The sequence below is a fragment of the Propithecus coquereli genome, unplaced genomic scaffold (assembly GCF_000956105.1).
Source record: "Propithecus coquereli isolate 6110/MARCELLA unplaced genomic scaffold, Pcoq_1.0 Scaffold456, whole genome shotgun sequence".
Lineage (NCBI taxonomy): Eukaryota > Metazoa > Chordata > Mammalia > Primates > Indriidae > Propithecus > Propithecus coquereli.
The window spans coordinates 1,206,503-1,232,899 of NW_012150352.1; the positions used below are offsets into that span (position 1 = coordinate 1,206,503).

Here is a 26,397-nt window from a genome sequence, read left to right on the forward strand (position 1 = left end):
GTGCAGACACTCTGAGAGGGGTGCCCGTGGAGTGTTTGGGGGCTGGAGCGCCGCGAGCACTGGGTGTGAAGACTGGGGAATGGGTGTGGGAATGCGGGTAGGACAGGAGAGGGAGGCAACGTCAGTAGCCAGGCAGAAGCCCCCATGTGGGGACAGGCAGGCCTGGAAGGCTGCCTGGGAGCCTCCTCTCTGGAGACTGCGGGGCACCAGGCTCGGCCCAGTTGCTGGGGAGCCTGGAGTGGTCACAGGGGAGAGTGGGTCCTGTTGCTAGGGCAGCTGCCCTGGTCACAGTCTCAGTTGGTTTGTGGTAGATGGGCCCTGTCTCCAGGGAGGTTGGGCCCTGTTGCCAGGGGCTAGGCCCTGGTTGCACAGTCTGCTCCCTGTGAGGGCGGGGCTTGTTTGCACAGTCGGTTCCCTGTGAAGGCGTGTCCTATAGCCAGGGAGGGCGGGCCCTGTTGCTAGGACGTGGCCCTGGTTGCACAGCTTCAGTTATCGCCAATCCGGGTCCTGTTGCCTGGGAGAGCGGGCCCCGTTGCTAGGGGCGTGGCCCTGGTTGCACAGTCTGCCCTGTCACCAGGGAGGTTGGGCCCTGTCGCCAGGGGCGGAGCCCTGGTTTCACAGTATGTTCCCTGCGAGGGCGGGCCCCGTTGCTAGGGGCGTGGCTCTGGTTGCCACCTCTCCCCACTCCCAGGCCCTGGGGCTGCTCCTGCTGTCTACCTAGCAGGTCCCATTGACTAAGCCTCAGTTTGCTCCTCTGTGAAAGGGGACTGTGGCTGTTCCACACCTACCCCTGGCCCCAGCTCACTCTGGCCCTGGGAGGGAGGGGGTGATGGGTGACCGTGGGTGGCGGCTGTCCCCCTCCCTAGGCTTTGAGCTGCTGTACCAGCCCGAGGTGGTACGTCTCTACCTCTCCCTCCTCACCGAGAGCCGGAACTTCAACACTCTCGAGGCGGCTGCTGGCGCCCTGCAGAACCTCAGCGCGGGCAACTGGATGGTGAGGGCCAGGGCTGGCGGGAGCTGAGGGGCCCTAGCGCCTCCCCAAGGTCAGGGAAGTTCAGGGCATGTGGGCTGCGGGCTGGCGCCCTGGATGGTGGTGGGGAAGCTGCTCGGTGGAGGTGGCATTGGGGCTCTGTCAGGCAGGGGAGCAGGAACGGTCCGGGTCTGGAGGCGGGAGCGTGCCAGGGCCCTGCCGCTGAGCCCACCTCCCCGCCCCTACCGTACAGTGGGCCACCTACATCCGGGCCACCGTGCGCAAGGAGCGTGGGCTCCCGGTGCTTGTGGAACTGCTGCAGTCTGAGACCGACAAGGTGGTGCGCGCCGTCGCCATCGCTCTGCGCAACCTCTCGTTGGACCGGCGCAACAAGGACCTCATTGGTGAGGAGCTGGCCGGGCAGGCCTGGGCGTGGAACCGGGCGGACAGCTCTGGGGTCCTGCCGTCGGGGGCTGAGGGAGGGGTGGTTTGGGGGTCCTGGTCCCACCCCCTTAGCTCAGCCCCCTGGTCGCGCGGGTCTTGCGGGTCTTGCGGGTCTTGCGGGTCCTGGGGCTCTCCTGGCAGCGTCCCTCGCCTGATCCCTTCTCCATCCCGGAGGCTGGGCGGAGGTGTGCCCTAACCCTGCCCCACCCCCAGGGAGCTACGCCATGGCAGAGCTGGTGCGCAACATTTGTAATGCGCAGGCGCCGGCGCGACCCGGGGCCCGCCTGGAGGAGGACACGGTGGTGGCTGTGCTTAACACCATCCACGAGATCGTGTCCGACAGCCTGGACAACGCGCGCTCGCTGCTGCAGGCCCGCGGTGTCCCTGCACTCGTGGCCCTCGTCACCTCCAGGTGGGGGCAGGGCAGGGTTGGGGGCGGCTGGGGAGGGTCCACACTGACCTGCCCCGCTGACCTGCCCCCTATGCCACAGCCAGTCTGTGCGGGAGGCGAAGGCCGCGTCGCATGTGCTGCAGACGGTATGGAGCTACAAGGAGCTGCGTGGCGCTCTGCAGAGGGACGGCTGGACTAAAGCGCGCTTCCAGGTGTGGCCTGCCTGGGCCTCCCCTCACTCCGCCAGGCCAGGTCCCCAAGCGAGAGTGCCCAACCTCACTCCCATCTGTGTTTGTGTCTCCTCAGTCAGCAGCTGCTGCTGCTGCTGCTGCTAAGGGACCCAAGGGGGCTCCGAGCCCTGGGGGCTTTGATGATAGCACGCTGCCCCTGGTGGACAAGAGCCTTGGTGAGTGCTGGCTGGTGGAGGGTTGGGGACAGAATAGACAGGTCTTTTGCCACCAGATGGCCCCATAGTTGGTCTCTTGGGGACTCCCCGTGGCATCTGCATTTGTGTCACGCTGGCGGCAGGGGGGTCGTCTGCTGGTAGAGACTGGGCAAAAGGAAGCAAAGGTCTTGGTATCAGGGCATTCGGGGTCACCGAGGCCAGCCCTGCTGAGGTCTGTCTGCCCTGGCCCCCTGGCCACTGTGGGCAACCAGCCACCTCCCCATGCTTTGCAGACAGCGAGAAAACAGGCAGCCGAGACGGGATCCCCATGGATGCACTTGGCCCAGGTGAGTGCAGGCACGCTGGGGAGGGGCTGAGGTCAGACATGGGTCTGCCAGCTCTGTGGGGTGACTGTGGGTGGCGCTGGTTGGAGAGCAGAGCTCTGGGGTGCTCGGGAAGTGAGGGGCAGGGCCGCTAGGGAGCATCAGTGCCCAGCCAGGGCCTCCAACCGGCCAGCTGAGGGGGAGCTGGAGGTTGAGCTGCCATGAGGCACAGGCAAGGGCCACACCCCTGCGAGGCAGGGGCTGGTGAGAGCTGGGGCGGGCACAGGCCTCCAGGACAGGGCAGGCGGGAGCCATCTCCCAAAGCCCCCTGTCCCTGGGGCCCCTTGTCCAGGCTGAGAGGGAGACCTGCCCTTATAGACCCACCGCTTAGAGTCCCCTCCTGCCCCCGCCCCACCTCACAGATGGATACTCCACAGTGGACCGGAGGGAGCGGAGGGCTCGGGGCGGTGGCTCTGCAGGAGAAGCCTCTGAGAAGGAGCCTCTGAAAGTAAGTGGCTGTGGGCAGGCGCCCAGGGAGTCTCCATGCTTGGGGGTGGCCTGGAGAGTAGCCCATGCCTTGCTGAATCTGGTCTGGACGTCGGGGGCTGCAGGGCCATGGAGCCCAGCCCGGGAAGCCCTCTCACGGCAGGCAGTCTGTGGGTGCCAATGGGTTCATGGCTCCCACCCGCCAGGAGGGAGGGGCCTGGGACTGAGTCTGCCCAGCCACACCCTGCGAAGCCCCGCAGAGCCTGTGAGCAAGAGTGTCTGCACCCTCCTCTGCATGCGCATGCCTGGGTGAGGGCAGCACCCGCCACCTCCTCCGTGCCAGTCCCCAGGCTTCGTGCATAGGCCTGTGTGTGTCCACGTGTCATCCTGGCCGGTATGAGCCACGCTAGCTTGGCTCCCCAGCCCTCAGCGCCCCCCCCCGTGCTGCCTTGGCAGGCCCCCCGTCACAGCACTACAGCCTCGGCCCAGCCCCCCGCCCAGGCCCGCCCCATTGTGAGCTACGACTAACCTGCTCTGTTGTGCTTCTAACGCCCTCCCGTCCACCTGTCCGCTGTGCACTGCAGCTCAACCCTGGCAGGAAGGCCCCTCCCCCCGGGCCCAGCAGGCCCGCGGTCAGGCTGGTGGACGCCGTGGGGGACGCTAAGCCTCAGCCCGTTGACTCCTGGGTCTAGCTTGCATGCCTGGTACGTTCTCTCTCTGGTTGTCCGTCCACCTGTTTCCCGTCCTCTGGGCCGGGGCTTCCCACTCGTCTCCGCTGTCTGCATGCTCCGCTGTTCCTGCACGCCTGCCGCGGGACCCCAGCCTCCAGGCCGCAGGCCCAGATGCAGGCGTAGGGAAGGCCCGTCCGAGGTCAGAGAGGGAGGGTGCTCCTGGGCCCGCAGCGCCCTCCCCAGCACTGTGGGGTGAAGGCCTCAAGGAGACGGGGCCAGAGCAGGCAGGTCGTCCACCCTCAGACACCCCGAGCACAGGGCCCCGTGAGGACCAGCAAGTTGGGATCAGCTGTGGGGTTGAGACCCTCAGGGTCAGCTCGCAACACGCGCGGCAGCTGCCTCGTCCACATCTCTGTCTGCAGAGCCCAGGGAGGCAGCCTCCCTGTCGGGAGGTCGTGTGTTGTCCCGTCCTCCTCGGTTGGCCCCACCGCCCGCCCACGTCTGCACCGTCCCCTCTCCCTCCACAGGGCCCAGGCCCAGCCGCTTGTTCCTAGGGATTGGATCACCCACCAAGGGCCGTCCTGAGCAGACCCTGCGGTGGAGCTCACAGCCCCCTGGCGGCAGGGGTTTGCGGCGCCTCTAGTCGGAGCCAGGGCCTGACTTTGTGGACACTGTCCCTCCCTCCCTCCCTCCCTCCCTCCCTCTGCTCTTCCCACCTAACCCCCTAGGCCTGAGTTAGCTGTTTACTGACATGGTGCTGTGAGCACTCCAAGGCCGGCTGGGCTGCCAGGGCGGGGCCCAGGGAGGCTCAGGGGAGGGCGCCTGGCTGTGCTTTGGGGCTGGTGGGATAGGAGAGCCTGCCCCTGCGTAAGCAGTGCCTGAGAGAAGCGGGCTGGACCTGGCGGTGGAGGCCCCAGGGGCAGGCAGCCAAGCAGGGAGGGGGGCAGGGGAAAGAAGTTGGACTTGGAGGACGCGGACACTGCCCTGGGCCACCGTGCACGGTGGACAGACCACAGAGGGAGGCCTGGCCCCAGAAAGGAGGCTCTGAAGACAGCAAGATGGGAGCTGGTCTACGCGTGCCCCCAAACCGCCCCTGGAGTCCTGCAGACACCTGGGACCCCGTGTAGTGGTTCCCTTCCCTGCGCTGACTCTGCTGGAGCTGAGGCTACTGCATCTGCCCGGAACCCTGAGTAGCAGTGGCGGGGTAACTGCTGTTCAGTGCCTGCTGTTTGTGACTGAAAAACAGAAGAAAAACACTGACAAAAAGCATTGAAGACAAAACCAAAATAAGACTGTATTGGTAAACATCTAAATTTTTGTAAGAAAATTTAAAAATTAAAAAAGTGATGAAAGAACTTTTTGCTCTCCGTGGCTGGCATCTTTGTGGCCAGTGGCCAGTGATGAGGGCTGGGTTTGTCTGGGTGGCGATGGCCCCAGCATGGGCTCTGTTCCTGGCCCCTGGGCTCACTGCTGATCTCTCTGTACAGCCAGAGAAGGGAGCTGGCTTTTGGGGGCTTGACATGGGCCCTAAGCCCGGGAGTGGGTTCCTGGCCAGGGCTGGTCGGGGCACAGGTGGACTCAGCCAGGACAGGCTCAATCCTTGTTCCTGGTCTGGGACCTGTGGCTACAGAGAGCCTTGGAGGTGGTGGGCAATCTGCCCACTTTGGGAGCAGGGGCGGCTCTGGGTTCAGGTGGACACAAACCAACGCCATTTCACTGCTTCGCCAGCTGGGCGGCTACAAGAATGCCATGGTCAGTCTGAGCCTCCTCTCCCATGAGCAAGGCCAGGTGGGCTTGGGGAAGGTGCTTCTGCTCAGTGCCACACGGGGACCCAGAGGGGCTGGCACCACTGCATGGCTATGTCCACCCGTCCCCATCGCATGTCTGGTCAGAGACGCTATGAAGGCTGATACCCCGTCCCAGTTTCCTGGGCAGGCAGATGTCCCATGGGTGGGGCTAACAGATGCCCCTGGCCTGGTCATAGGAGGAGCAGTGCTGAGCAGGGCTGCGTCCCCAGCTATGCCTGGGAGCCCCTGGGCCAAGCATGACACCAGGACCCAGCCAGCCATGGGCCTGGCCTGTAGATCAGTGTCCCATGAAGGGGCCTTCGCAGGGCCGGGCACAGTATCTCACACCTGTAGTCCTAGTCCTCTGGGAGGCTGAGGCGGGAGGATGGCTTGAGGTCAGGAATTCGAGACCAGTCTGAGCATTAGCAAGACCCCGCCTCTACTAAAAATAGAAAAAATTAGCAGGGCGTGGTGGCATGCGCCTGTAGTCCCAGCTACTCAGGAGGCTGGGGCAGGAGAATCACTTGAGCCCAGGAGTTGGAGGTTGCAGTGAGCCATGATGATGCCACAGCACTCTAGCCCGGGCGACAGAGTGAGACCCTGTCTCAATAAAAAGAAAGGCGGGGGGCAGGGGGTGGGCAGAGCCTTTGGTGCATTTGGTGCCAAAGCTGGGGGCAGCAGAGGAACCAGGGAGCAGCATGGCACTTAGAAGAAGGGTACCGAGTCGATTTCTTGTATCTAAACATTTCAATCTTTAATTTTTATCTTATATTTTAAAGCATGATATTGCAGGGAAGACGGTTACATCTAGCAGATTTTAGTAAAGAAGTCGTGATTGATTCTTAAAAAAGCACAGCCTGGAGCTATGGGCGGGCCCAGGCCTGGGGCCTGAGCATGCTTTGCATTTGGGGCAGACCCCAGAACTGCAGAAGTGCGTTCTCAGGCGCACAGCACCACGCCTGGGAAGCAGGCTTGTCGGGGGAGCCCGGAGCAGTGGGCAGTCAGGGCTGCACGGGGCTGCCGGGGCCCAGGTAGATGGCCTTCTCCAGGCCGTCCACCGCCCTTATGTACTCCAGGTATGAGGAGTAGTGTGTGCACTCGAAGCGTCCGCTCCCGCGAACGTGTGCAAGGAAGTCTGGCGTGCCTGGGCAGATCACGTTGTCGGCCAGCAGCACCGTTCCTTTCCGTAACAGGCCACATTCCTGCAGGGGACAGATGAGGTGAGGGTCGGCGTGCCCACCCCAAAGCAGGATGGGTGCTCCTCACCAGGCTGCAGCCCCACGCTCAGCCTGTGCTTGGCCCCTGGGGTCTGGGTCTCCTGAGACCCTCCATTTTCTCTGCAGCACAACCCCTGCAGGAAAGGGCTCCCTGAGAACAGGGACCTCTCAGGCCCCCTTCGCTCCTGTGTCTGTCCCAGCCCCTAGAACAGCACGTGGCACACAGCAGGTGCTGGATGGGTGAGTGGAGGAGATGGCGGGGCTGGTGGCCTCCCGGAGCCAGGCAAGGCTGACCTCCCACCAACAAGCCGCCCTTTAGGGGCCAGGGTTGGCCCTGGGTGCCCCCCAAGCCCCGGAGTTTACGGAGTCCCGCCTCCGCCAGTGCCGGGCTCTGGGAGGACCCAGCCTGTAACAGGACATGCAGCCGCAGGCAGGGCCCCCAGGGTCCGCTGTCGGGAGAGATCCGGTAGGATGTGTGTCTGTCTAGCTGAGAGGAAGAGCAGCTCATGTCACACAGAATAAAGAAACCTTGAGAGGAAGCGTGTGCCTTTAGGGGAGGGGCAGACCATGGCAGGGGAGGCCTAGTCACCCTGTCTTGGAGATTTGACCTTGGAAGCGTGGAGGTTTTTTATATAATCATGAAAGAAAAAAGCAAAAGCAAATGATTCAAGGTGGGAGGGGTCTCTGGGTGACTTGGGGGTGGGCCCTAAAGAGAGCCCTGTGGTAGGCAGGCTGGAGGAAGCTGAGGGGCCCTTAGGCCAGTTGTGACAACGCAGCTGCGTGGCCAGTGAGAGAAGGGGACAGCCCCAAGGTCCAGAATTTGAACAGGAAGTACCACTAGGAATCATGTGTTTCCTCTTAGAAAATAAAAAACGAAAAAGAATGTCCTAGCAATGTCCGCTGGAAAGACCTAGAACAGAATGGCCCAGGAAGAGAGCACTGGCTGGCCTGAGAAGGCTCCCTCCCGGTCTGGGCCAGGGCCTGGGCTCCCAGACGCTCAGGGAATCCTGGATGAGACCCCTGCCACCCACCCTGGCGACACAGGTCCTTGGGTCCATCCTCTGGGCTCTGGACTCCCTCCCTGTCCGCTCCCAGGGCTCAGTGCCTCCCAGTTGGTCCCGGGCCCTCCGAGACTCCCTCCCCATGGCCCTCCCTGTCCACAAGCTCACGGGATCTTTCTGGAAGACAGGTTTAACTTTGCCCTCAGCTGCTCAAAGCTCTTTGGCGCCCAGCCTCCCTGTTCCCAGGAGGTCCCGTGGCCTTTGACACCACCAGGCCCCTGTGGGCGCTAGTCCCGCCCATCCTGGCCAGGCTGCCGGACCCGTGCTCACGGTCACGCCACACACAGGAATGTCCGGCTCCTGGGAGGGCTTTGTGAGGACAAGCAGCAGGCTGCCAGTGCAGGGACAGCCCATGCCAGCCCGGTGTTGGGGAGGCCGTGGGGGCAGTTTCCCGAGCCTTGGGAGGGCCAAGGAGCTGCCCAGGGTCCCCTTCTCAACCACCGGGCAGGGACAAGCCATCCTGCTAAGGAGGCTGCACAGTGCCCCAAGTCCCAGCCTCAGGAAGCAAGGACACCCCACTCGGTGCTTGGCCTCACTCAGGGGCACCAGGGCTTCTCGGGGGGCGGGGGCTGCACAACAAGGAGACGCAGCTCTCCCTGTGCCGGCACCACCAGTGGGCCCCGTGCCGTTCCACACAGGCGCTCTGGTCCACGGCACCTGCCCCCTCCCACTGCCCACCGCCCAGCAGCACCGTGCCTGGGCACAGGCAGGCTGGCACCCCCGTTCCCAATAGGCCACCTGGCCCAGCCCCCCCACCCTTCCCCACCTACCACAGGCCCTCCTCGACCCTCTGTGCTCCCTAAGCTCAGGTGACACCACCTCCAGGGTGAGGTGCCCCCCGCAGGGCCACCCTGGGCAGAGCTCAGCAGGGGAGCCTGGCTTCTGTGAGGGGCTGAGGCTGACCATCGGGGCCCCATGGCGGCAGCCAGCACAAGGCCCGGCCTCACCTCCAGGAGCAGTGTGTCTGGCAGGTATCGGTCCTTCCAGTGGTCAAGGAAGACCATGTCCAGCGTGTCCACATCGTACTTCTTCTTCAGCTGGGGGATGATGTCCTGTGACGCCCCGACCACAATGGTCACCTGGAATAGCGTTCTGTCAGCTCCTGGGCCCAGGTGACCTGCCTGGACACCCACTCGAGCATGCGCCCGACAGTCTGGGGTTCTGGGGGGACAGGCCCCCTCTGCCCTGTCCCTCCTGGGGTAGCCTCAGGAGTCCCTGCACCATAGAATGGGGCTGAGACCACCTTTGCCCAGCTGCTGGGGTTCTTTCCTCGGCCCCAGGCCTGGGCAGCACTGAGGGGTACAGAAGGCACCCAGGAAATGTGGCCTTGAACCAAGCCTGGGTGTGAACCAGGCCCTCTCCGCCTGCCCACCAGGCCTCTTTGAGCCTCACTGTCCACATCTGCCACCCTGGGTCAGGCGCTCCGCACCTTGTCCTGCAGGCCTGCGAACTCCACCATCTGCTGGGTGATGGCGGCGTAGTCGGGGTTGAGCTCGATGGTGATCAGCCTGGCGCCAGGTGACAGGCAGCGGGCCATCAGCACAGCCGAGTAGCCGCAGTAGGCCCCCAGCTCCAGCAGCACGGAGGGCTGGTACTCTCGCACCACCGCGTCCACGATCTGGCCTGTGGGGGGCGGGATGGGGGATGTGAGCCAGGGGTAGAGGGAAGGGAACCAGGCCCCCAGTGCTGGGGCCCCCACCTCTCCCAGCTGAGCAACAGCCCCTCCCAAACACCTGGCCTCTAGCCCTCCCCTCCCCTCTCCCTACCTGCTTCTAGGAGGCCTTTTACTTCCACTGCCCAGTGGCCAACCCCAAGCACCTGGCCCCTACCACACACACCCTCAGCTCCCAGGGTCCCTCAGGCCTCTGAGCCTTTGCACATACTGGTCCCTCTCTCTTTCCCACCCTCCCTGGGTGATCCCAGCATGTCCCAACTCAGAGCTGCCCTCTCTGGAAGCCCCTGCCCTATCTGTGCCCATGCCCCAGGCTGGCGTCCCAGCCCAGAAGAACCTGTCTGACAGGTCCAGGTAGGTCCATGGTGGGCCAAGGCAGAGTTCAAGGGGAGCCCCACCCACCTTCACAACCTATGAGTGTGGGGGCCAGTCTTTTCCGGGCAGCAGGCAGCAGCCTGACTCCTGCCCAAGACACAGGACAGTGGCCTTCCTAGCTGGCGCTTTCCTGACAAACCACATTTATCCATGTCCCTTCCACTCCACTGAGACAGCAGTCTGGGTGCAAAGTCCAGGACTGCAGCTCAAGCCCCCGGGCTCCAGAGCAGCTGCGGCCTGGGCATGTCCCAGGTTCCCAACCACCCGGAAGTGGAGTGGTAACAGCCTCCCCATGAGGCTGTGCTGCGTGGTGTGGGGTCCCCATCCCAGGGCCCACGCCTGCTGGCCAGGACCCCCACCTTTCTTGTCACCCACGTTCATGGCCCACTCCTTCTGTGAGCAGTAGGCGTCGATGGCCTCCAACACGCTCTTTGGGTTTCCGGACTCGGCGTGCTGCAACACATGGCGCAGGATACGCTGCTCCTTGGTGTCACCCATGAGCAGGTTGCAGAAAGGCTGCAGGACCAACTCGTACCAGAAGATGACCCACAAGCCCCAGTGTCTCCGCAGCAGCAGCACCAGCAATGCCAGCAGCACCAGGCCCAGCGAGGTCGCTATCAGCAGCAGGGGCGGGGCCTCCAGCATCTGCAGGCCAGGAAAGGGCAGGAGGGGTGAGGCTTCAGCGCTCTGCGACCTTCCTGCCTTTCAGGCCACTCAGTCTGGGAGTGCTGCCACTGCCCCCTTGTGTTGACAGAGAGCCAAGGTGCAGAGAAGCCAGCCATGTGCCTCAATTGCCTAACTCGTGTCAGCGCCAGAAAGCCAGACTCGCCGACCCCTCTGGCACTCGGGTGGACGGAGCAGGGCTGTGCCTCTGGCGGTCCTGTGTGGAGGCTGACCTTGCCCTAGGCGCTTTCCCTGACAGGTAGCGGGTGGGGGATCAGCTTCAGCCCAGGGACCCTCTTAAACCATACACGATACAGAGGTGACTGTGGACCAGGGCTGTCCCCTCCCAGCTGGCTTAGAGGACAACACACAGGTGAGGAAAGGCCCCATGGCCTGGAGTTGGGGGATGGGGGCCGGCCCCAAGAGAGGATACACGGTGCACAGGAAGCCCCCTCTCCCCTGTAGCCCCCGGCCCCATGCGGGGAGCCCACACTGGATGCTCAAGCTCTGGATAGCCCGAGAGATGCGTGTGGCCCTTCCATTGAATTTCCAGGTTGAGGACACAGGTGGTTCCCAGGCCAGGCACCCCAGGACAGACCCACTTACTGAGCCCCTCGGGGACGGGTGCAGGCTGAGAAAGACCAGCCCCGCCACCCACCATAGTGTGACAAGACATGCAGAGCTGTTCCTCACGGCACGATGAAATCATGGCAAGTGGCCCCACTTGAAACCCCATTTGAAATTCTCCTGGCAAGCAACCCTCTGGGAGGCAGCCTGGGGCCCAGGGACCCGGCCAGCATGGAGCCCAGTTCACAACGTTCAGGGCAGAAACCCGGGTTTTCGAGTCAGGGACCCTAAAATGGAAAAGGACGCAAAACAGAGGAACTGGGGAACCTTCTGCTGGGGCACTGTAGGCATTCACGGGTCTTTCTGGAACCACAGTGGCATGCAGACCCTGCTCCCGGCTGGATGCTCCCCTTCAGAAAGGCACGTCTAGCCGAGAAGGCAGGCCCAGGCCGCAGTGGGGCAGCTCCTGGAGGACACCTCGGGGGTCCGGGGGCAGACGGAAGAGCAACAGGAAAGCTGAGGCCCCGGAGGGCCGTGTGGACACCCAGACTCCTGGAGGGCCTCAGGCCCCACGGCCCATTTACACAGGCAGAGTGGATACGTGGCCGCAGGTCTGTGCGCGCACGCTGGGCCTGCACCTGCCCGGCGCTTCCCTCAGCAGCTGCCCTGCACGGCTGGTCTGGACCCGGTCCCGGCCTCCAAGCTGCAGGAAGGGTCTGGGCCCTCCTTCTCAAGCTCGGCGGCAATGCATAATGTATACATATATATTATATATACAAATTATGTCTGGTAATATGTACTGATATGTTACCAGATATAATTTGTTTGGACTTCAATTTTACCTTTCGATAATCAACAGAAATTGCTGGAGGTGGCCAAGGTCCAGGTATCTGAGCCCTTCCCCAGAAGCCAGCCTTGCCTGGCCTTCCCTGGAGGGGCGAGGGGGTGCTTCACTTTTCTAGCCTCAGAAGGGACAGCAGAAGGCCTCAGAGAGTGTCCCCCAACCAGGGACTCTGGGGACAGTCTCCCTGGTCCTTGTCCATGCTGCACCTTGGGAAATGAAGGAGAAAGGAACCATTTTGCCCAAGCTGTATTGCCCTGGAGAGCCATTCATGAACTTAGAAATGACACGTAAGACCAACGGCTAGTTTGCAAAGAACACGTACACATCGATAAAGAAAAAACAGTACAAGAGAAACATGGGCCAAGGTGCTTATGGGAAAAGGCCAAAGGGCCAGAAGCCCCGAGCACGAGAGGGAGCTGGGAGCAGCCGTGGCACCAGCATGAGGCGCCCCTGCCCACACCCAGCGGGCGCGAATCCCGTCATCTCCCCACACCCCACAGACACTGCGCTCCGGCCGCGCCAGGGAAAGGTCCTGGCCTGCAGAGTGGCAGGTGGGCCACCACGTCCGCCCGGGGCAGGGCACGCCATGACCCGTGAGGGCAAAATCCAGAGAGACGGTGTGGTCGACAGAACTGGGTGTCCTTCTGGGAGAAAGACGACGGGAAACAACGGACCCACGCAGGCCTGGCATGGCCAGAAGTCTCCACTTTGCTCCTTTCTTCACGGTTGGCATTCCGTGGCGACACACGTGCATTGCCTTGTCAGCATTTACCTGTTACCTGTGCTCTCTCGTGCCCGTCACTACCAGAGTGGTATTTCGGTGGTGACAGAGTGGCCATGTGTTTATTCTCTGTATTTCAAAAAACACTCCGGTAAATGTTAGAAATAAATACCCAAGATAAAAAAGGATATTCTGCCTAAATACAAAGTGCTCAGTAGACCTAGAGTTCTGAACTAGAGTTGAAGCCCTGTAGCACTTGAATTGTGTAAGAACTTGGCTTTTAAATCTCTAATCTCTCGGTCAGTCTGTTCATAAATCTGCAGGCAGGGCCGGCATGAGGGAGCAGAGGGCAGGGGTGGCTGAAGCCCTTTTCCTGTCAATAAATCAATAAGGGGAGGACGGTCACTCCCCCAGGCTGGCTGACCAGTCACGTGCCCCCACCAGCTCCCGCTGTGCCCCTTCCCAGGCCCCCCTGGGCTGGGGGCTCAGGAGGTGCTCAAGGTCAAAGGGCTGACCTGACACGCCCCGCCCCCATGCAGTGCCTGAGGGAAGGGGCTCCACCGGCACCTCAACCTCCCCAGTGTCCTCCTGCGACCCCCACAGGAGAGTCCTGGGATTCTCCTGTGAGTGAGAGGGACCTCGGCCTGCAGCAGAGGGGCTGGCCGCCCCAGGCCCCCAGCTGCGTGCTGGCCACTGCCCACACTGCCTCCTGAAGGCCTCTTCCAGGCTAATACACCCCCGCCAGCCTCCCACCCATGGGGCCTCCCCGACAGTAGGGTCCTGATGCTTCAGAACACCCTCCTCCGCTCTGCCCAGCAGGGGAGACCACAGGTAAGGGGAGGACTCTTTGGGTAGGGGAGGCCAGACCACACCCAGCCAGTGGTCATCACCCTGAGTTTTACAGAACAAAAGCAGGAGCAATGAGTGACTGGAGGGCCCCACTAGAGAAAGCTGCAGAGGACGCTGTTCAGAGCAGCTCCTCTTGCTTGGGGTCCTGGGCCCCCAGGCTGGGCACGCCAGCTCACTATCGCAGGACCCCATGGTCCCACTGCCCTGTTCTGGCTCCGTGACGTGGGTGGGTAGAGGGCCCCCCATACCTTATACAGATGCAAAAAGAACCAGCTCCACAGAGGACCCATCGGGACCCTCTCTGCTTCTGTGTTTGAAACGTCGTGGAAAGTTTTTAAATGGCTTGCCAAGCACACCTTTCAAATGTGGTTTCTGGACCAGTGAAGAGGGGAAGCCCGGGTGCCAACCCTGCCTCTCCCTCCCCATGGTGCCAATACTGGGAAAGCTGCTCAGGAGGCTGGGCCGTTACAGGGGCCTCTCAGGTGCACCTCCAGTTCACTGGGAGACACAAGTAGATGTCAGCACCATCCAGAGCAATCCACATATTTCATGCAATCCTTACCAAAAATCTCAAGGGGCTGGGCGCGGGGGCTCACGCCTATAATTCCAGCACTCTGGGAGGCCGAGGCAGGAGGATTGCTTGAGCTCGGGAGTTCAGAGACCAGCCTGAGCAAGAGCAAGACCCCGTCTCTACTATAAATAGAAAAAATTAGCCGGGCATGGTGGCGTGTGCACACTCTAGCCCAGGCAACAGAGCGAGACTCTGTCTCAAAAAAAAAAACAAAAAAAAAACTCAAGGGCATTTTTTACAGAAATAGAAAACTCCATCTTAAAAGTCATGTGCACCTGTAGTCTCAGCTACTCAGGAGGTTGAGGCAGGAAGATCACTTTAGGCCGGGAGTGCGAGGCCAGGCTGGGCAACATAGTGAGACACTATCTCAAAAAAATAAAATAAATAAATAAATACAAGTCACATGGAATCTCAAAGGACACAGAGTAGCCAAAACAATCTTGAAACAGAAGAACAAAGTTTGAGGACTCACATTTGTGATTTTGAAAGTCACAACATCACACCTAATTGGTACGGTAGGCACCATCTGGGGGATGGATATGCTTGAAGCTCTGACTCGGGTGGGGCAAAGGCAATATATGTAACCTAAACATTTGTACCCCTATAATATGTTGAAATAAAAAATAAATAAAAAAATACAAATTGTAATGTACAAACAACAACAAAATAAATATCTAATTAAAAAATAAAAGTCACCACAAAGCTATAGTGCGTAAAACAGGGAGGTGCTGGCATGGATAGACGTACAGACCAACGGAGCCCAACTGAGAGCCCAGAAGTGAACCCTCCTGTCTGTGGTCAAACGGTTTCGACATGCAAAGAAGGAAATGGGACCCACAGCATATATTACAAAATTAACTCAAAATGGATCAAAGACCTGACTTTAAGAACTAAAACTATAAAACCCAGAAGAAAACATAGGAGTAAATCTTCGTGACCGTGCATTCAGCAATGAATTCTTACATGTGACACCAAAAGCATGGGCAACAAAAGAAAAATAAAGTGCACTTCATTAGAACTAAAAAGTTTTGTGCATCAAAGGGCCCTATTAGGAGAGCAGACCTCAACCCACAGAAAGGGAGAAAATACCTGCAAATCATTTATCTGACGGGAGTTTAATGCCCAGAATATATAAAGAACTCCTACAATTGAACCACAAAAAGACAACCCAATTTAAAAATGGGACTTGAAGAGACATTTCTCAAGGAAGACACACAAATGGCTAAAAAGCATATGAAGAGATGCTCAGCATCATCAGTCATTAGGGAAATGTGAACGAAAACCACAGGATACTTCCCACCCAGCAGAACGGCACTGTTTTTGGGTCATGCAGGCTGGTCTCAAATTTCCGGTGTCAAGAGAGCCTCCTGCCTCAGCCTCCCGGGTAGCTGGGTTTACAGGCGCACTGCTGTGCCTGGCTACTTTTTTTTTTTAAGGAAAATAAGTGTTGGTGAGGACGTGATGAAATGGGAACCTTCTTGCAGCACCAGCGTGAATGCTACAGAAAACAGTTCGGTGGTTCCTCCAAAAGCTCAACACAGAATTGCCATATAGCCCAGCAATCCACTCCTGTGTGCATGCCAGGACCCTAAATCAGATGCAGACACCCGCGTGCCAAGATGCAGAGCAGCAGCATTTACAACAGCCAGAAGGTAGAGACGGCCCAGGTATCTGTCAACATCTGAGTGGATCAACACAATGTAGCAGACCCACGCGATGGAATATCATCAGTCATTCAAACGAAGTACTGATTCACGCGGCCACGCGGATGGACCTTGAAGACCTTATGCTGAGTAAAACAAGCCAGATGCAAAGAACAAATATTGTGTGATTCCACTTACGTGAAATGCCTAGAACAGAAAAATCCCTACAGAAAGAAAGTAGAGTGGAGGTTACTGGGGCTGCGGGAGCGGGAATTATTGCTTAAGGGGTACAGAGTTTCTGTGTGGAATGAAAAATGTTCTGGAAGTAGTGGTAACAGTTACACAACATTGTGGATGTACTTAATACCACTGAATTGCACACTTAGAGATGATTAAAATGGTAAATTATAAGTTCTGTATATTTTACCATGATTAGAAAAACATAGTAGAAAACAAACTAAAAACAAAACAAAACAAAAACAGGCAAACCCTGCTCCTGGCCCTCCCTGTTTCAAAAAGGGAAAAGGGACGTGCCATCTCCCTGGGAGACCTGGGCACTAGGGACAGCCTCTCTCTGCCAACCACAGCTGCTGGAGCTGCTGCCTGCTCTCTGCTCTCTGCCCGCCCCAGCTCAGCCCGACGCAGGGTCTGCTTGCTGCCCCTCAGAGGACGCCCACCTCCCTCTCCGAGGCAGGGCAGGGAGCCTCCTTGTCCCAGCAGAAATCTGTCCACCCTCTCCCTCACACCGTGGTGTGGGCACCCGCAGCTGGGGGTGGGAGGGGTGCCACGTCCTTCTCTGCCCCGACGGGCACACAGACCTGGCCGAGCGCAGGCTGCCTTTCCCCAACAGTGACAACAGCCAATTGCCCCAAAACCTTCCTTATTGTAAGTCTGTTCTTAAGTATGCCCCCCACAAGACTGACCCTGAAACCCATGACCTCCAACTCCCACCGTCATCCTCCCCTAGACCTGACATGGCAATCAAGATGCCTGGCAGTGGGCGGAGACCCCAGCAAGGGTGGGGCAGACCCCAGGGCCACCGATCCCTGGCTAACAATTCTGTGATCCTTTGCGGCAAATATGCTTGGCACATCCAGCCTGACGGCCAAACCTCAGCACGGCCTGCCGGTGGCCTGCCCCTTCCCTGCCTGCTGGTGCCCAGCAGCCCTGGTGGCTCCAGAGAGTCGGGAATGCAGCAACTCTTCTTTAAGGACATCCCAGAGGATTGCAGTTATCCCCAGCAGGCCCAGGAAGATAGTCCCACAGCTGCTGTGGGCAGAGGGCAGATACTCACAACAAAGGCCTTTTCCTAGTCACGCAGACACGGAGGAACTGGACCAGCGGCCATGCGGAGCTGCCACCCACCCCACCACGGGCTGTTGCCAGCAGGTCCACTCCTCTGCTCCAAAGTGCCAGGGGCTGTCCTAGGGGCTGACCAGCTCACGTGAGCACTGTGTGGAGACGCCCGGGGCTGAGATGGGGCCTGGGGGGCAGCCCAAAGGGGCAGGGCAGGACCATGGGTCCTGGGTGGGGCTCAGGGCGTCCTGTCCCCTCTTCTGTAAAACAGGGTAACAGTTCCACCTCTCCTGCGTGGTGGAGGGTGAGGCATGACAGTTCCATGTAGCATATGCACAAGCTCACACACGCCTGCCACATGCCTGCACATGCATGTGCACAAAAAGCACGGGATGCCCTTGGTGCCTCACGCCAAATGACATTCATCTTCCTTTAAAAGATTAAACATTTTCCATAAATTACGGCAAGTAACATCAGTGGGATGAGACACTTAAAAATCCTTTAAAAATATAAACTACCTATATGATCTAGTTTCTAGGCTCATTTTTGAAAATCCATAAAAGATGACACCTATGTACACGACTACCAGGGCCCGTGGAGAGAAAAGCCAAGGCCACCCAGTGTGCTCGGGAGACCTCAGACGGGCAGTGGAGGGAAGGGCTGGAGTCAGCCTCCCTGAGGAAGCTACGCCGTCCAGTGCAGGGAGAGGGGCTGGCGCAGAAGAGCGGAGCCGGGAGGGTCAAAGGGCCTGTGTCCCTAGCCTCAGGGAGAGTGGGGGCCGGGGCTGGCACAGCCTGGCATTCTGCAGAGGGGCCGGCCCAGGCTCAGGGGGAAGCTCTCGCACAGGCCGCGCACCTGCTGCTTGCCAGGTGCTGTGGGGATGACCATGGTGACTCTGTCATCACAGCCACACCAGGGGCAGATGCGAAGGCAGCAGCCTGCGGGGCACCTGCAGATCCACAGCCCCGGGCACCCCCAGGCCAGCCCTGCCTGGGGTCCTCCCCTAACAGGCCACACCGCCACCAGAGTGTCACACCCCGCCGTGATCTTTCACGGGCATTCCCCCACTCACATCCAGTCCTGCCTCCGCACCTCTTCTGAGAGGACTCCCTTCAGGTCTGTGGGCTCAAGCGCCAGGAGCAGGGCCACTGTCTCAGCTCCCAGCAGAGGGCAGGCCTCGGGCCAGGGTGCAGGCTAGCCAGGATCCAAGTGGAGAGGACAGAAAGGACAGGGTGCCTTTAGGGTGCGGGTGGAAAGGCCCTGGCCCTGCCTCTGTGGGGATGTCCAGGTCGGCCCTCTACCCCGCAGGCCAGCCCCTCCAGACCGAGCCAAGAGCCTGCTCTGCCTGGGAACTGGGAGTCTCTGGCAGCTCTGGGCACTGTGAACAAAGCCCAGCAGCTGTGCCAGCCCCAGCCTGGGCACGCCTCCAGCTCTCCCCCCATGAGGGCCCAATCTGACCTCCTCATCCCACTCCTCAAAGCCTGGGCAGTCATGCCTCCACCCTCCCTCCTCCAGGCTGAGTCCCGATGTTTCTCCGACCAAACTCCAGCTGGGCTCCTCCAAGCCCTCACCTTGGCCTATCAAGACTCAAATGAACACTAACACAGTTTCTATCAGCTCAAGGGCACATCCCTAGGATGTTCCTAGCCCCTTGGCCAAACTCAAGGCTGCAGGGAAAACTTCCAGTCTGTTCCAGCCAGCAACTGTGGACAGGGCCCATCTCCCAGCCTCCATGGGAGGGCAGGAGCCTGAATTCGATAAGCCCCGGTGGCCCACTCAGACAAGCTTCACACGGACCCCAACCCCTTCCTGCTTTTGTAACTTTCCACTTCCCTGGCTCTGCTCAAGCAACCCCTCACCCTCTCTGCACCTCCGCACAAATCCAAGGGGAGCTCAGCTCTTTCTGCTACTGTCAGTAGCCACCAAGTAGCTTCTGTCCTTACCACTTTAACTAACGTCCGGCTGTTTCTCTTTGATCTGATGCCAGGACTCAGATCTTTTTGGTAACTTGCAACCTTAAAGCTATGGTAAGTGAAGTTAAGTTAATAGATATTTGCTGAATATTGAAATAATTTCTAAATAAGAGAATAATGAAACATTCTAAGTTTATATACTTTTGGCTTCTTATTTTTATATGGTACACAGTGGCTAAGGATATTTGGGTCTGTTAATAAACATGCTCTTCTTGCCACATTAAAAAAAATGGTACTATAAAAAGCATGTATCTCTACGGATGTAAGACGGTATATTCAAAAAGTCTGCTAATTAACTGACATATCACAATTTGCAACTGCTTGTCTACTTCCTGGTTTTCTCTGTGAAATATAGGTTGCTAATAGTTAAAAATTATAATATATGAAAATAAAACTCCTAGAAACAGTAAGAGTTAAGGGAAACAACTTTGTATACAAAACATGGGAGGTAAATAGGATGTATTTTTATATGAAAAGTATAAAAAGAAAATAGAATGTGTTTTAGTTAAAAAAAGAGGAGTAATTTTGTCCTAAAGTAAAAGAAGAGGGAGCATATAACACAAAGCTTGAATGGATACAGAAAGCTGTAAAAGGTTTGCAGAAAATTAAAAACTTCATAAATCCATTTCATCCCAGCAGCTTTAACCTTATTACATAAAACTCCAAAAAGTTTTGCAGAAAAGGAATTTTATGTAGTGAGGTCAAAGCTGCTGGCATTAAACAGATTTATAAAGTTTTTAATTATGAGTTTTAGTATCAATCATGTACTGATAGGAAACTAGAGTTTGTTTTTTTCTCTCTTAAAACAACAAAGTTTTTTTGATTATTGGTCTGCTCTTATTTATTGATTCAATTTTTTAAGAGACAGGATCTCGCTACGTTGCCCAGGCTGGACTTGACTCCTGGGCTCAGGTGATCCTCTCACCTCAGCCTCCAGAGTAGTCCGGGAGACAGATGCGCACAGCCAGCTCACAAATCAGGTTTGAAGAAGCCACCACACTCGGCCTGGTCTACTTTCAATATGGGATGGTAAAAGTGTTTTCTTTGCCTTTCGAGTAATCTGCCTAGGAACAAGGATTCTGTATCTTAGCAAAATAACCCCCCAGGTCTCACAGCAAATTTGATCCTGCCCTTCATTTACTATGTTCCTGATTCCCTGAGTTTTCTCAATGTTAGAAGAGCCAAGGTTTTTTTAAGTCACATTACTTCCTAGATTTACTTTTATGATCTTTTATTTAACTGGATAACTAAATATTGTCTCACAGTGACTTATAATCCCATTTATGGGGATCATTAAATGTTCAAAGCTTTTGACATGTTTAACAGTTTTGCCTTCCCACATTAAATCCTAAATGAAGTCTTCACTTCAAACCGACTTTGAGGTTTCTTCAAGGGTCTCTTTAAGATCTCAAAGGATTTGTCCTAACCCTAACCCTAACCCTGACCTTGTAAAAGAGAGACATTAAACCAATTAGGTGTATGTGATGTGGCGACTTTCAGGAAAGGTGCCGCCAAATAAAAAGTGCTCCTTAACCCTCTCTAGGTTATATTTGTTTGGAAAGTCAATCGACGGATTTTAGAAACTGTGAACTAAAATAAAATTTTAAGGCTCACCCCCCCCACCGGCTGACTAAATGGACCCCCTCGTGGCCAAAGGAATACCCTAAAACTAAATTGCCTGCCAGGAGGAAGGAGGTCAGACATGTCTTATCATGCCCCTCTCCCTTCTTGGTGACATCCTTTGTACCCATTAACAGGACTAAGGGTATGCAAGACAAACCTGCAGGTCCTCAATTTACACAACAAATCTACGTCCAGTGGCTTATCTCTGATAAAGAGCTCCTTATGTTAAAACATTCCAAGCCTTTAGACAAAGCTTCATGTCTTTAACCAATTACAGGCCAAAGAATCTTTTAACCCACCTATAACCTGTAAGCCCCCTCTTGGAGATGGCCCACCTTTTTGGGCCAAACCAATGTATGCCTCCCACGTATTGATTTATGACTTCACCTGTAACCCCTGCCTCCCTGAAATGTATAAAACCAAACTGTAACCCCACCTCAGCGAGTCCACTGCTCAAGACCTCTTGGGCGTGGCTCCGGGTCATGGTCCTCAAATTTGGCTCAGAGTAAATCTCTTTAAAATTACTTTACAGAGTTTGGTCTTTTTGACGTTGACAAAACTGTATACGGTTCCTAGAAATTGGTCAATACCCTTGCAGTTCACGACAGCTCCTCCTCTAAGGTTATCAGTTACAATTCCAGTTATGTCTAAAAAACAACCAAAATTCCTTGTCAGTTGTATTATCATGTAATGATCTCTCATCAGATCTTTAATCACCCAATTTTAAGTCGTTTTTTTTTTTTTCTGAGACAGAGTCTCGCTCTGTCGCCCGGGCTAGAGTGCCGTGGCAGCAGCCTAGCTCACAGCAACCTCAAACTCCTGGGCTCAAGCGATCCTCCTGCCTCAGCCTCCTGAGTAGCTTGGACTACAGGTGTGTGCCACCATGCCTGCCTAATTTTTTCTATTTTCAGTAGAGACGGTGTCTCGCTCTTGCTCAGGCTGGTCTCAAACTCCTGAGCTCAAGCGATCCTCCCGTCTCGGCCTCCCAGAGTGCTGGGATGACAGGCTGAGCCACCGTGCCCGGCCCATTTTAAGTCTTTTGTCATCACAGATAGTTCTTTTACTCTGCTGCTTCCCACTTGCCACCAGCTACAGGCCAAAATGCTTCATCTTCAACAGAAAGGGAGTGTCTCGGAGACCCATGGGAAGGCCTATGTCAGGCACACTGGGGTACAGACTTCTGGTGGTACTGCACAGCATGAGACCACACCACGGGCTCGGCCAGGATGCCCAGAGTGCTAGTTCAGAAACTCACAGGTTCATGGAACCGCTGACCTATGATCAAGTTGAATAAGAGTTAAGTACATACCACTGAGTAAACTGAAAAAAGATGCTTATAAGTTTGTATGGCTTTTATTCAGAATATCATTAGCTCTTTAATGTTCTGTTTTCTGTACACAAAAATAAAACTCTTTCCCTTTTCTCTTAATCTAAAATTATAGTTTTGTAAACAAAATCCAAACATTTATCTTTTTCTTCCTGCCTGATCCCTCCAAAAATCAGAAACTATTATTGACTATTCTTATTTTCATGGCAATATAGTTATCTGCATAACTTCAATAAGAATCTGTTCTCCTTGTAACAGGACACAACTAGAACATTGGTTACATTACCAAGGCTTTGACTGGAATGTCTTATTTGGAAATGATGGAAATCTGACTGCCCAGACCCTTACTGGGATTCAGATATGCCCAGACAGCTTTAAGGCTGACCTTATGGAACCAATGCTTACAAAGCCTTCTTTTTTTTTAAATAATTTTAAATTTTACATTAATTTTTTCTTAGTCTTTATTATCTTTTTCCTATTATTAGTCCACTAAGACTCAATGCTCAACAAAGCCCTCTTGAAAAATCTAGCCTGGTGCCTGACTTACAGAGTTCCCAGTCTAGTATGTGAGTAAGGAAAGTCACTTCCTGGCAGGTCCAGGAACCTTAGAATATTTTGGAGACACCAAGAAGAAAATTCACCCAAATCTATAGGTATTGCAGGTGAAGTCTGACAGCAAGTTCTCCGTTTGGCTTCCCAGCCTCAAGAGGCTTTTAAAAGTCCAATCCTTTTTTTTTTTTGAGACAGAGTCTTACTTTGTTGCCCGGGCTAGAGTGCCGTGGAGTCAGCCTAGCTCACAGCAACCTCAAACTCCTGGGCTCAAGCGATCCTTCTGCCTCAGCCTCCCAGGTAGCTGGGACTACAGGCACGCGCCACCATGCCCGGCTAATTTTTTTCTATTTTTAGTTGTTTGGCCAATTTCTTTCTATTTTTAGTAGAAATGAGGTCTCACTCTTGCTCAGGCCGGTCTCAAACTCCTGGGCTCAAAGGATCCTCCCACCTCGGCCTCCCAGAGTGCTGGGATTACAGGTGTGAGCCACCGCGCCCGACCTAAAAGTCCAATCTGAGATCCCTTATTAAAAGTTCTAGTGGCCGGGCGCGGTGGCCTGTAATACTAGCACTCTGGGAGGCCCAGGTGGGAGGATCCTTTGAGCCCAGGAGTTTGAGACCAGCCTGAGCAAGAGAGAGACCCGTCTCTACTAAAAATAGAAAAAATTAGTCGGGTGTTGTGGCGTGCGCCTATAGTCCCAGCTTCTCAGGAGGCTGAGGCAGGAGGATAGCTTGAGCCCAGGAGTTCGAGGTTGCTGTGAGCCAGGCTGATGCCTTGGCACTCTAGCCCAGGTGACAGAGCAAGACTCTGTCTCAAAATGTCTCAAAAAAAAAAAAAGTTCCAGTGAAGCAAACTTAAAAGGTCAATTACACTTCTTGCTGCACTTATATACATCGACAGGCCAAATTTAATGAGACCAGAATTATTTTGTAAACAAGAATAATTTTACTTTATCTTCAATCAGAAAGCGGGAGGTTATAGTGAGAAATGTTATCTTTCAGTGGAGAGATATAACACACCCATGTGGGTTATCAGCATTTAGTCTCCTTCATCGTCTTTGAGGTTTTATGACCTACTCGTAAAACTGGCCTGGGTCTGGCCTCCTACACATCCCGCCAGCCTTGCCGAGTCCCCAGTCCCTCTGTCTTCCTTCCATGTCTGGCCACAGGACTCCACATCGATGTTTCTCATTTTCCTCCCTCCCTGCTCACTTGGCATCATGAGAACGCAAACCTGACTCCCAGATCCTCACTGGGACCCAGACTGTCCTGTAGCTGCCTTCCCCCCACCCTCACCTGAAAAAGCCCTGCAGGCAGAAGCCAGATAATGTGACACAAACTTTGAAGAATTCATAATCACAACAAATCACCTGTGGGCTGGAGCGGCTGCTCCACGGGCCACTCCAAAGTCCTCCAGAGCCCCTGTGAGCTCCACACTCTGCTCCGGAACTAACAGTGGCTGTGACACTGATGTCTACGCCGTCATTACCAACATTCAGAGCACAAGCTGGGAAATCCAGCGGATCGCCACCACTGTCCTCATTCCACTCAACAGAGACCCAGAGAACCCAACGTCTAGAAACCTTCTCAACCGGCTGCCCGCTAGACTGAAACACTAGGTTTATCATCTGTGCCAACCATTAATCTTTGTTTTTCTTTTTGTTCCCACAGGAATGGCCCTCGTTAAATGCCCGATTGCATGAGTCACCCAGCAGACATCCTCCACACCAAGTCTCAGGAGATGGTTCAGCTGGTCCTGTACCAATAAAAGACACTGAACAGAAATGGATAGACACTGTTCAGAGGAAGGGAATGTCTCTTCTTTCCTTGACCAAGACGAGGACTGGCAAAGATTCTCCCCCGACCAAACTCCAGCTGGGCTCCTCTGAGCCCTCTTCTCGGCTGGGCCTTGAACAAACTGTAGCATCGTTTCTAACAGCTCAAGGCCACAGCCCCCTGAACTTGCAGAGAAAACTCAGGGATGCCAAAAGGACCTCGCATCTGTCCCAGAGAACCCCTGAAGACACCTGTCTCCCAGGCTCACGGCAGGGCAGGAGCTGACTTCAGCAAGCGCCGGCGGCCGGCCCAGCAGAGCTTCACACAGACCCACTCTCCTTCCCGCCTTTGCAATGTTCCACCCACTGCCACTCCGCTGAGCTCCCAGTTCCTGCTCCTACGTCTCAATGCTCCCTTGACATTGCCAGTCGCCAGCCACCTCTAGACAAACTGGAACGGAGCTCAGCTCATCCCTACTGTCAGGAGTGACTAGCTTACAAAGTTTTTGCCCCATTAAGGCTGTATTTATTTCTCTTTAAAGTGGCTCCTCCTTGGGCCCTGCAAGGCCCCTCCAAGGCCCTCCGGGAGGTACCCAGTTCTCAGGGCAGCTCTCAGGATCCCTCGGGCTTGTGGGGGACGGGGAGGGTCACAGCAAACAATGAAAAGCAACAGGACACAAAAATCCCTGGCTAGAAAAACATGAAAATCTGGTCTGTTAGCAGGGCAGCCTGGGGTGACTTCCCCTTCTGACATTCCCCTGTGGCAGGAGGCAGGCAGGGTGCAGACCACACAGCCTGGGGTCCGGGCACAGAAAAGGCCCAAGGGCACCCCAAGGCACGGGGGCCGCACCGCCCCCGAAGAGGCCCCAAGGCCTACAAGACGGAGCTTGCTGGGGAGACCACCCAGAGCCTCTCCTATGCCCCCCACCTGCAGCTCTGAGGGTCTGACCCTAGCCTTGAGACCCTCCACGGTGAGTCACGCCCTATCCCAGGGACAGGCTGATCCTCCCCTGCGGACCCCCACAGGAGACTTGAGGCCGAATCTCCCACCCATGTCTGGAGCCCCGCACCCGGGCACAGATCCTCAACCCCTCCTCGCTATGACGAATCTGGGGACCCTGCCCCTGTCCAAAGACCCCAACCCAAGGTTAGATGCCCTCACAGGGGTCCGAATTCGCCACCCCTACACGGCCCGGAGACCCCCCCTCCGCTCCGACCAAAGTGAGATCCCTTCCCAGCACTGCGAATTTCCCCCCCGCACACACCAGGGCTCCCCGGCCCAGGGCCGAAGACCCCCGCCCAGGTCGAGTCCCTTCACCGAGGCCCGAATTCCCCAGCTCCGCCCAGACCCCCGCAACGGACCGGAGACCCTCGCCCGGCAGCGCACTCACCTCCCCCGCGGCCGCGCCCTGCCCCGCCCCTCCGGCCCGGCGCAGGCAGCGCCGCGGACAGCCCGGCGCCCGCGAGGCCCGGACGAGGTGGCGATGGCGGCGGCTCTGCGTGGGCCCGGCGCGCGCTTCCGGTGGCGGCTGGCGGCGGCGGGCGGGGCGCGGGTCGCGGCGCGGGTCGCGGCAGGTAGGGGTCCCCGCGGGGGTGTCCGCACGGCGGGTCCGGGCACCGCGCACCGGCCTCTTGGGCAGGGGTCGGGCCGCGTCCAGCCCCCGGGAGCCCCTTCCCAGATGGGGAAACTGAGGGGGCGGACCTGAGGTCCTGCTGTGCGGGGTGTGCCCGCAAGCCCAGGAACCACTCAGCCCTAACGACGATGACGGCCACCTCCTGAGGCCACCGTGCGCCCCTGGCCAGACCTCCCGCCTCCTCCCCAGCCTCAGAGGCGCACGTAGCGGGTGCGCTCATGCGGGGGATGAATGAAGGTGCTGCCCTGACCACCCACTGGAGGCGGGCTCTGCAGGTGCCCTGGGGGAGGAGGGATGTGCATTTGTTCACGGAGCTTACTGAGGGACACCGACCAAATCAGGACACTAATGGCAACTTCGAGTGCGGGCAGCAGGGACTACTGCCCGCCCCCCCCAACCTGGAGAGTTTGCACCATGTATTGCAGGACCAGCTCCCCCAAAGCTGGCCACAGACACCCCCATCTGCCGTGGCATGGCGTGTCCATGCATGACAACATGGTCTCTGCCACACAGGGGGTCCCCCCCACACCCTGCCCCCTGGGTGCCCACGACAGAGCCCAACTCTCCCCACAGCGAGTGA

General features: G+C 56.9%; 3 protein-coding genes across 11 annotated transcripts in view; 2 read left to right on the forward strand and 1 right to left on the reverse strand.

Annotated features, from left to right (window-relative positions):
- The window catches only part of ARVCF (armadillo repeat gene deleted in velocardiofacial syndrome), a 36,031-nt gene extending 31,673 nt beyond the window's left edge, over nt 1-4,358 (forward strand). For 2 of the 7 annotated variants that reach the window (XM_012655004.1, XM_012654998.1), the window contains 9 exons: nt 867-994; nt 1,224-1,374; nt 1,628-1,826; nt 1,906-2,017; nt 2,112-2,211; nt 2,484-2,537; nt 2,936-3,021; nt 3,584-3,703; nt 4,198-4,358. In XM_012655004.1, the coding sequence (XP_012510458.1) occupies nt 867-994; nt 1,224-1,374; nt 1,628-1,826; nt 1,906-2,017; nt 2,112-2,211; nt 2,484-2,537; nt 2,936-3,021; nt 3,584-3,691 (938 nt within the window). In that variant the 3' untranslated portion in view covers nt 3,692-3,703; nt 4,198-4,358. Of the gene's footprint in view, nt 1-866; nt 995-1,223; nt 1,375-1,627; nt 1,827-1,905; nt 2,018-2,111; nt 2,212-2,483; nt 2,538-2,935; nt 3,022-3,583; nt 3,704-4,197 lie in introns of those variants that run through there. The other 5 variants (XM_012654999.1, XM_012655001.1, XM_012655000.1 and 2 more) reach the window with 4 other exon arrangements.
- A 1,836-nt stretch (nt 4,359-6,194) lies between these two features.
- COMT (catechol-O-methyltransferase) lies at nt 6,195-25,594 on the reverse strand. 2 transcript variants are annotated; one of them, XM_012654987.1, is made up of 5 exons: nt 25,575-25,594; nt 10,142-10,427; nt 9,165-9,358; nt 8,683-8,814; nt 6,195-6,659 (listed from the first exon to the last, which is right to left on the reverse strand). In XM_012654987.1, the coding sequence occupies exons 2-5, from the start codon at nt 10,425-10,427 to the stop codon at nt 6,459-6,461; spliced, it is 813 nt and encodes a 270-aa protein (XP_012510441.1). In that variant the 5' UTR covers nt 25,575-25,594; the 3' UTR covers nt 6,195-6,458. The 2 variants fall into 2 exon arrangements, with proteins under 2 accessions (XP_012510441.1, XP_012510442.1); XM_012654988.1 differs by lacking the exon at nt 25,575-25,594 and adding an exon at nt 18,009-18,117.
- Nucleotides 25,595-25,610: 16 nt separating this feature from the next.
- Nucleotides 25,611-26,397, forward strand: part of TXNRD2 (thioredoxin reductase 2) — a 45,377-nt gene continuing 44,590 nt past the window's right edge. For both annotated transcript variants that reach the window (XM_012654985.1, XM_012654986.1), the window contains exon 1: nt 25,611-25,758. In XM_012654985.1, the coding sequence (XP_012510439.1) occupies nt 25,668-25,758 (91 nt within the window). In that variant the 5' untranslated portion in view covers nt 25,611-25,667. The remainder of the gene's footprint in view (nt 25,759-26,397) is intronic.

Bases quoted from the DNA above. Each gene is read 5' to 3' on its own strand.
- COMT (XM_012654987.1), bottom strand. From the start codon at position 10,427: ATGCTGGAGGCCCCGCCCCTGCTGCTGATAGCGACCTCGCTGGGCCTG. The intron at 9,359-10,141 runs GTGGGGGTCCTG...CGCCCCCCACAG, and splicing joins GAACGTGGGTGACAAGAAAG to GCCAGATCGTGGACGCGGTG. The intron at 8,815-9,164 runs GTGCGGAGCGCC...ACGCTATTCCAG, and splicing joins TCGCAGGCCTGCAGGACAAG to GTGACCATTGTGGTCGGGGC.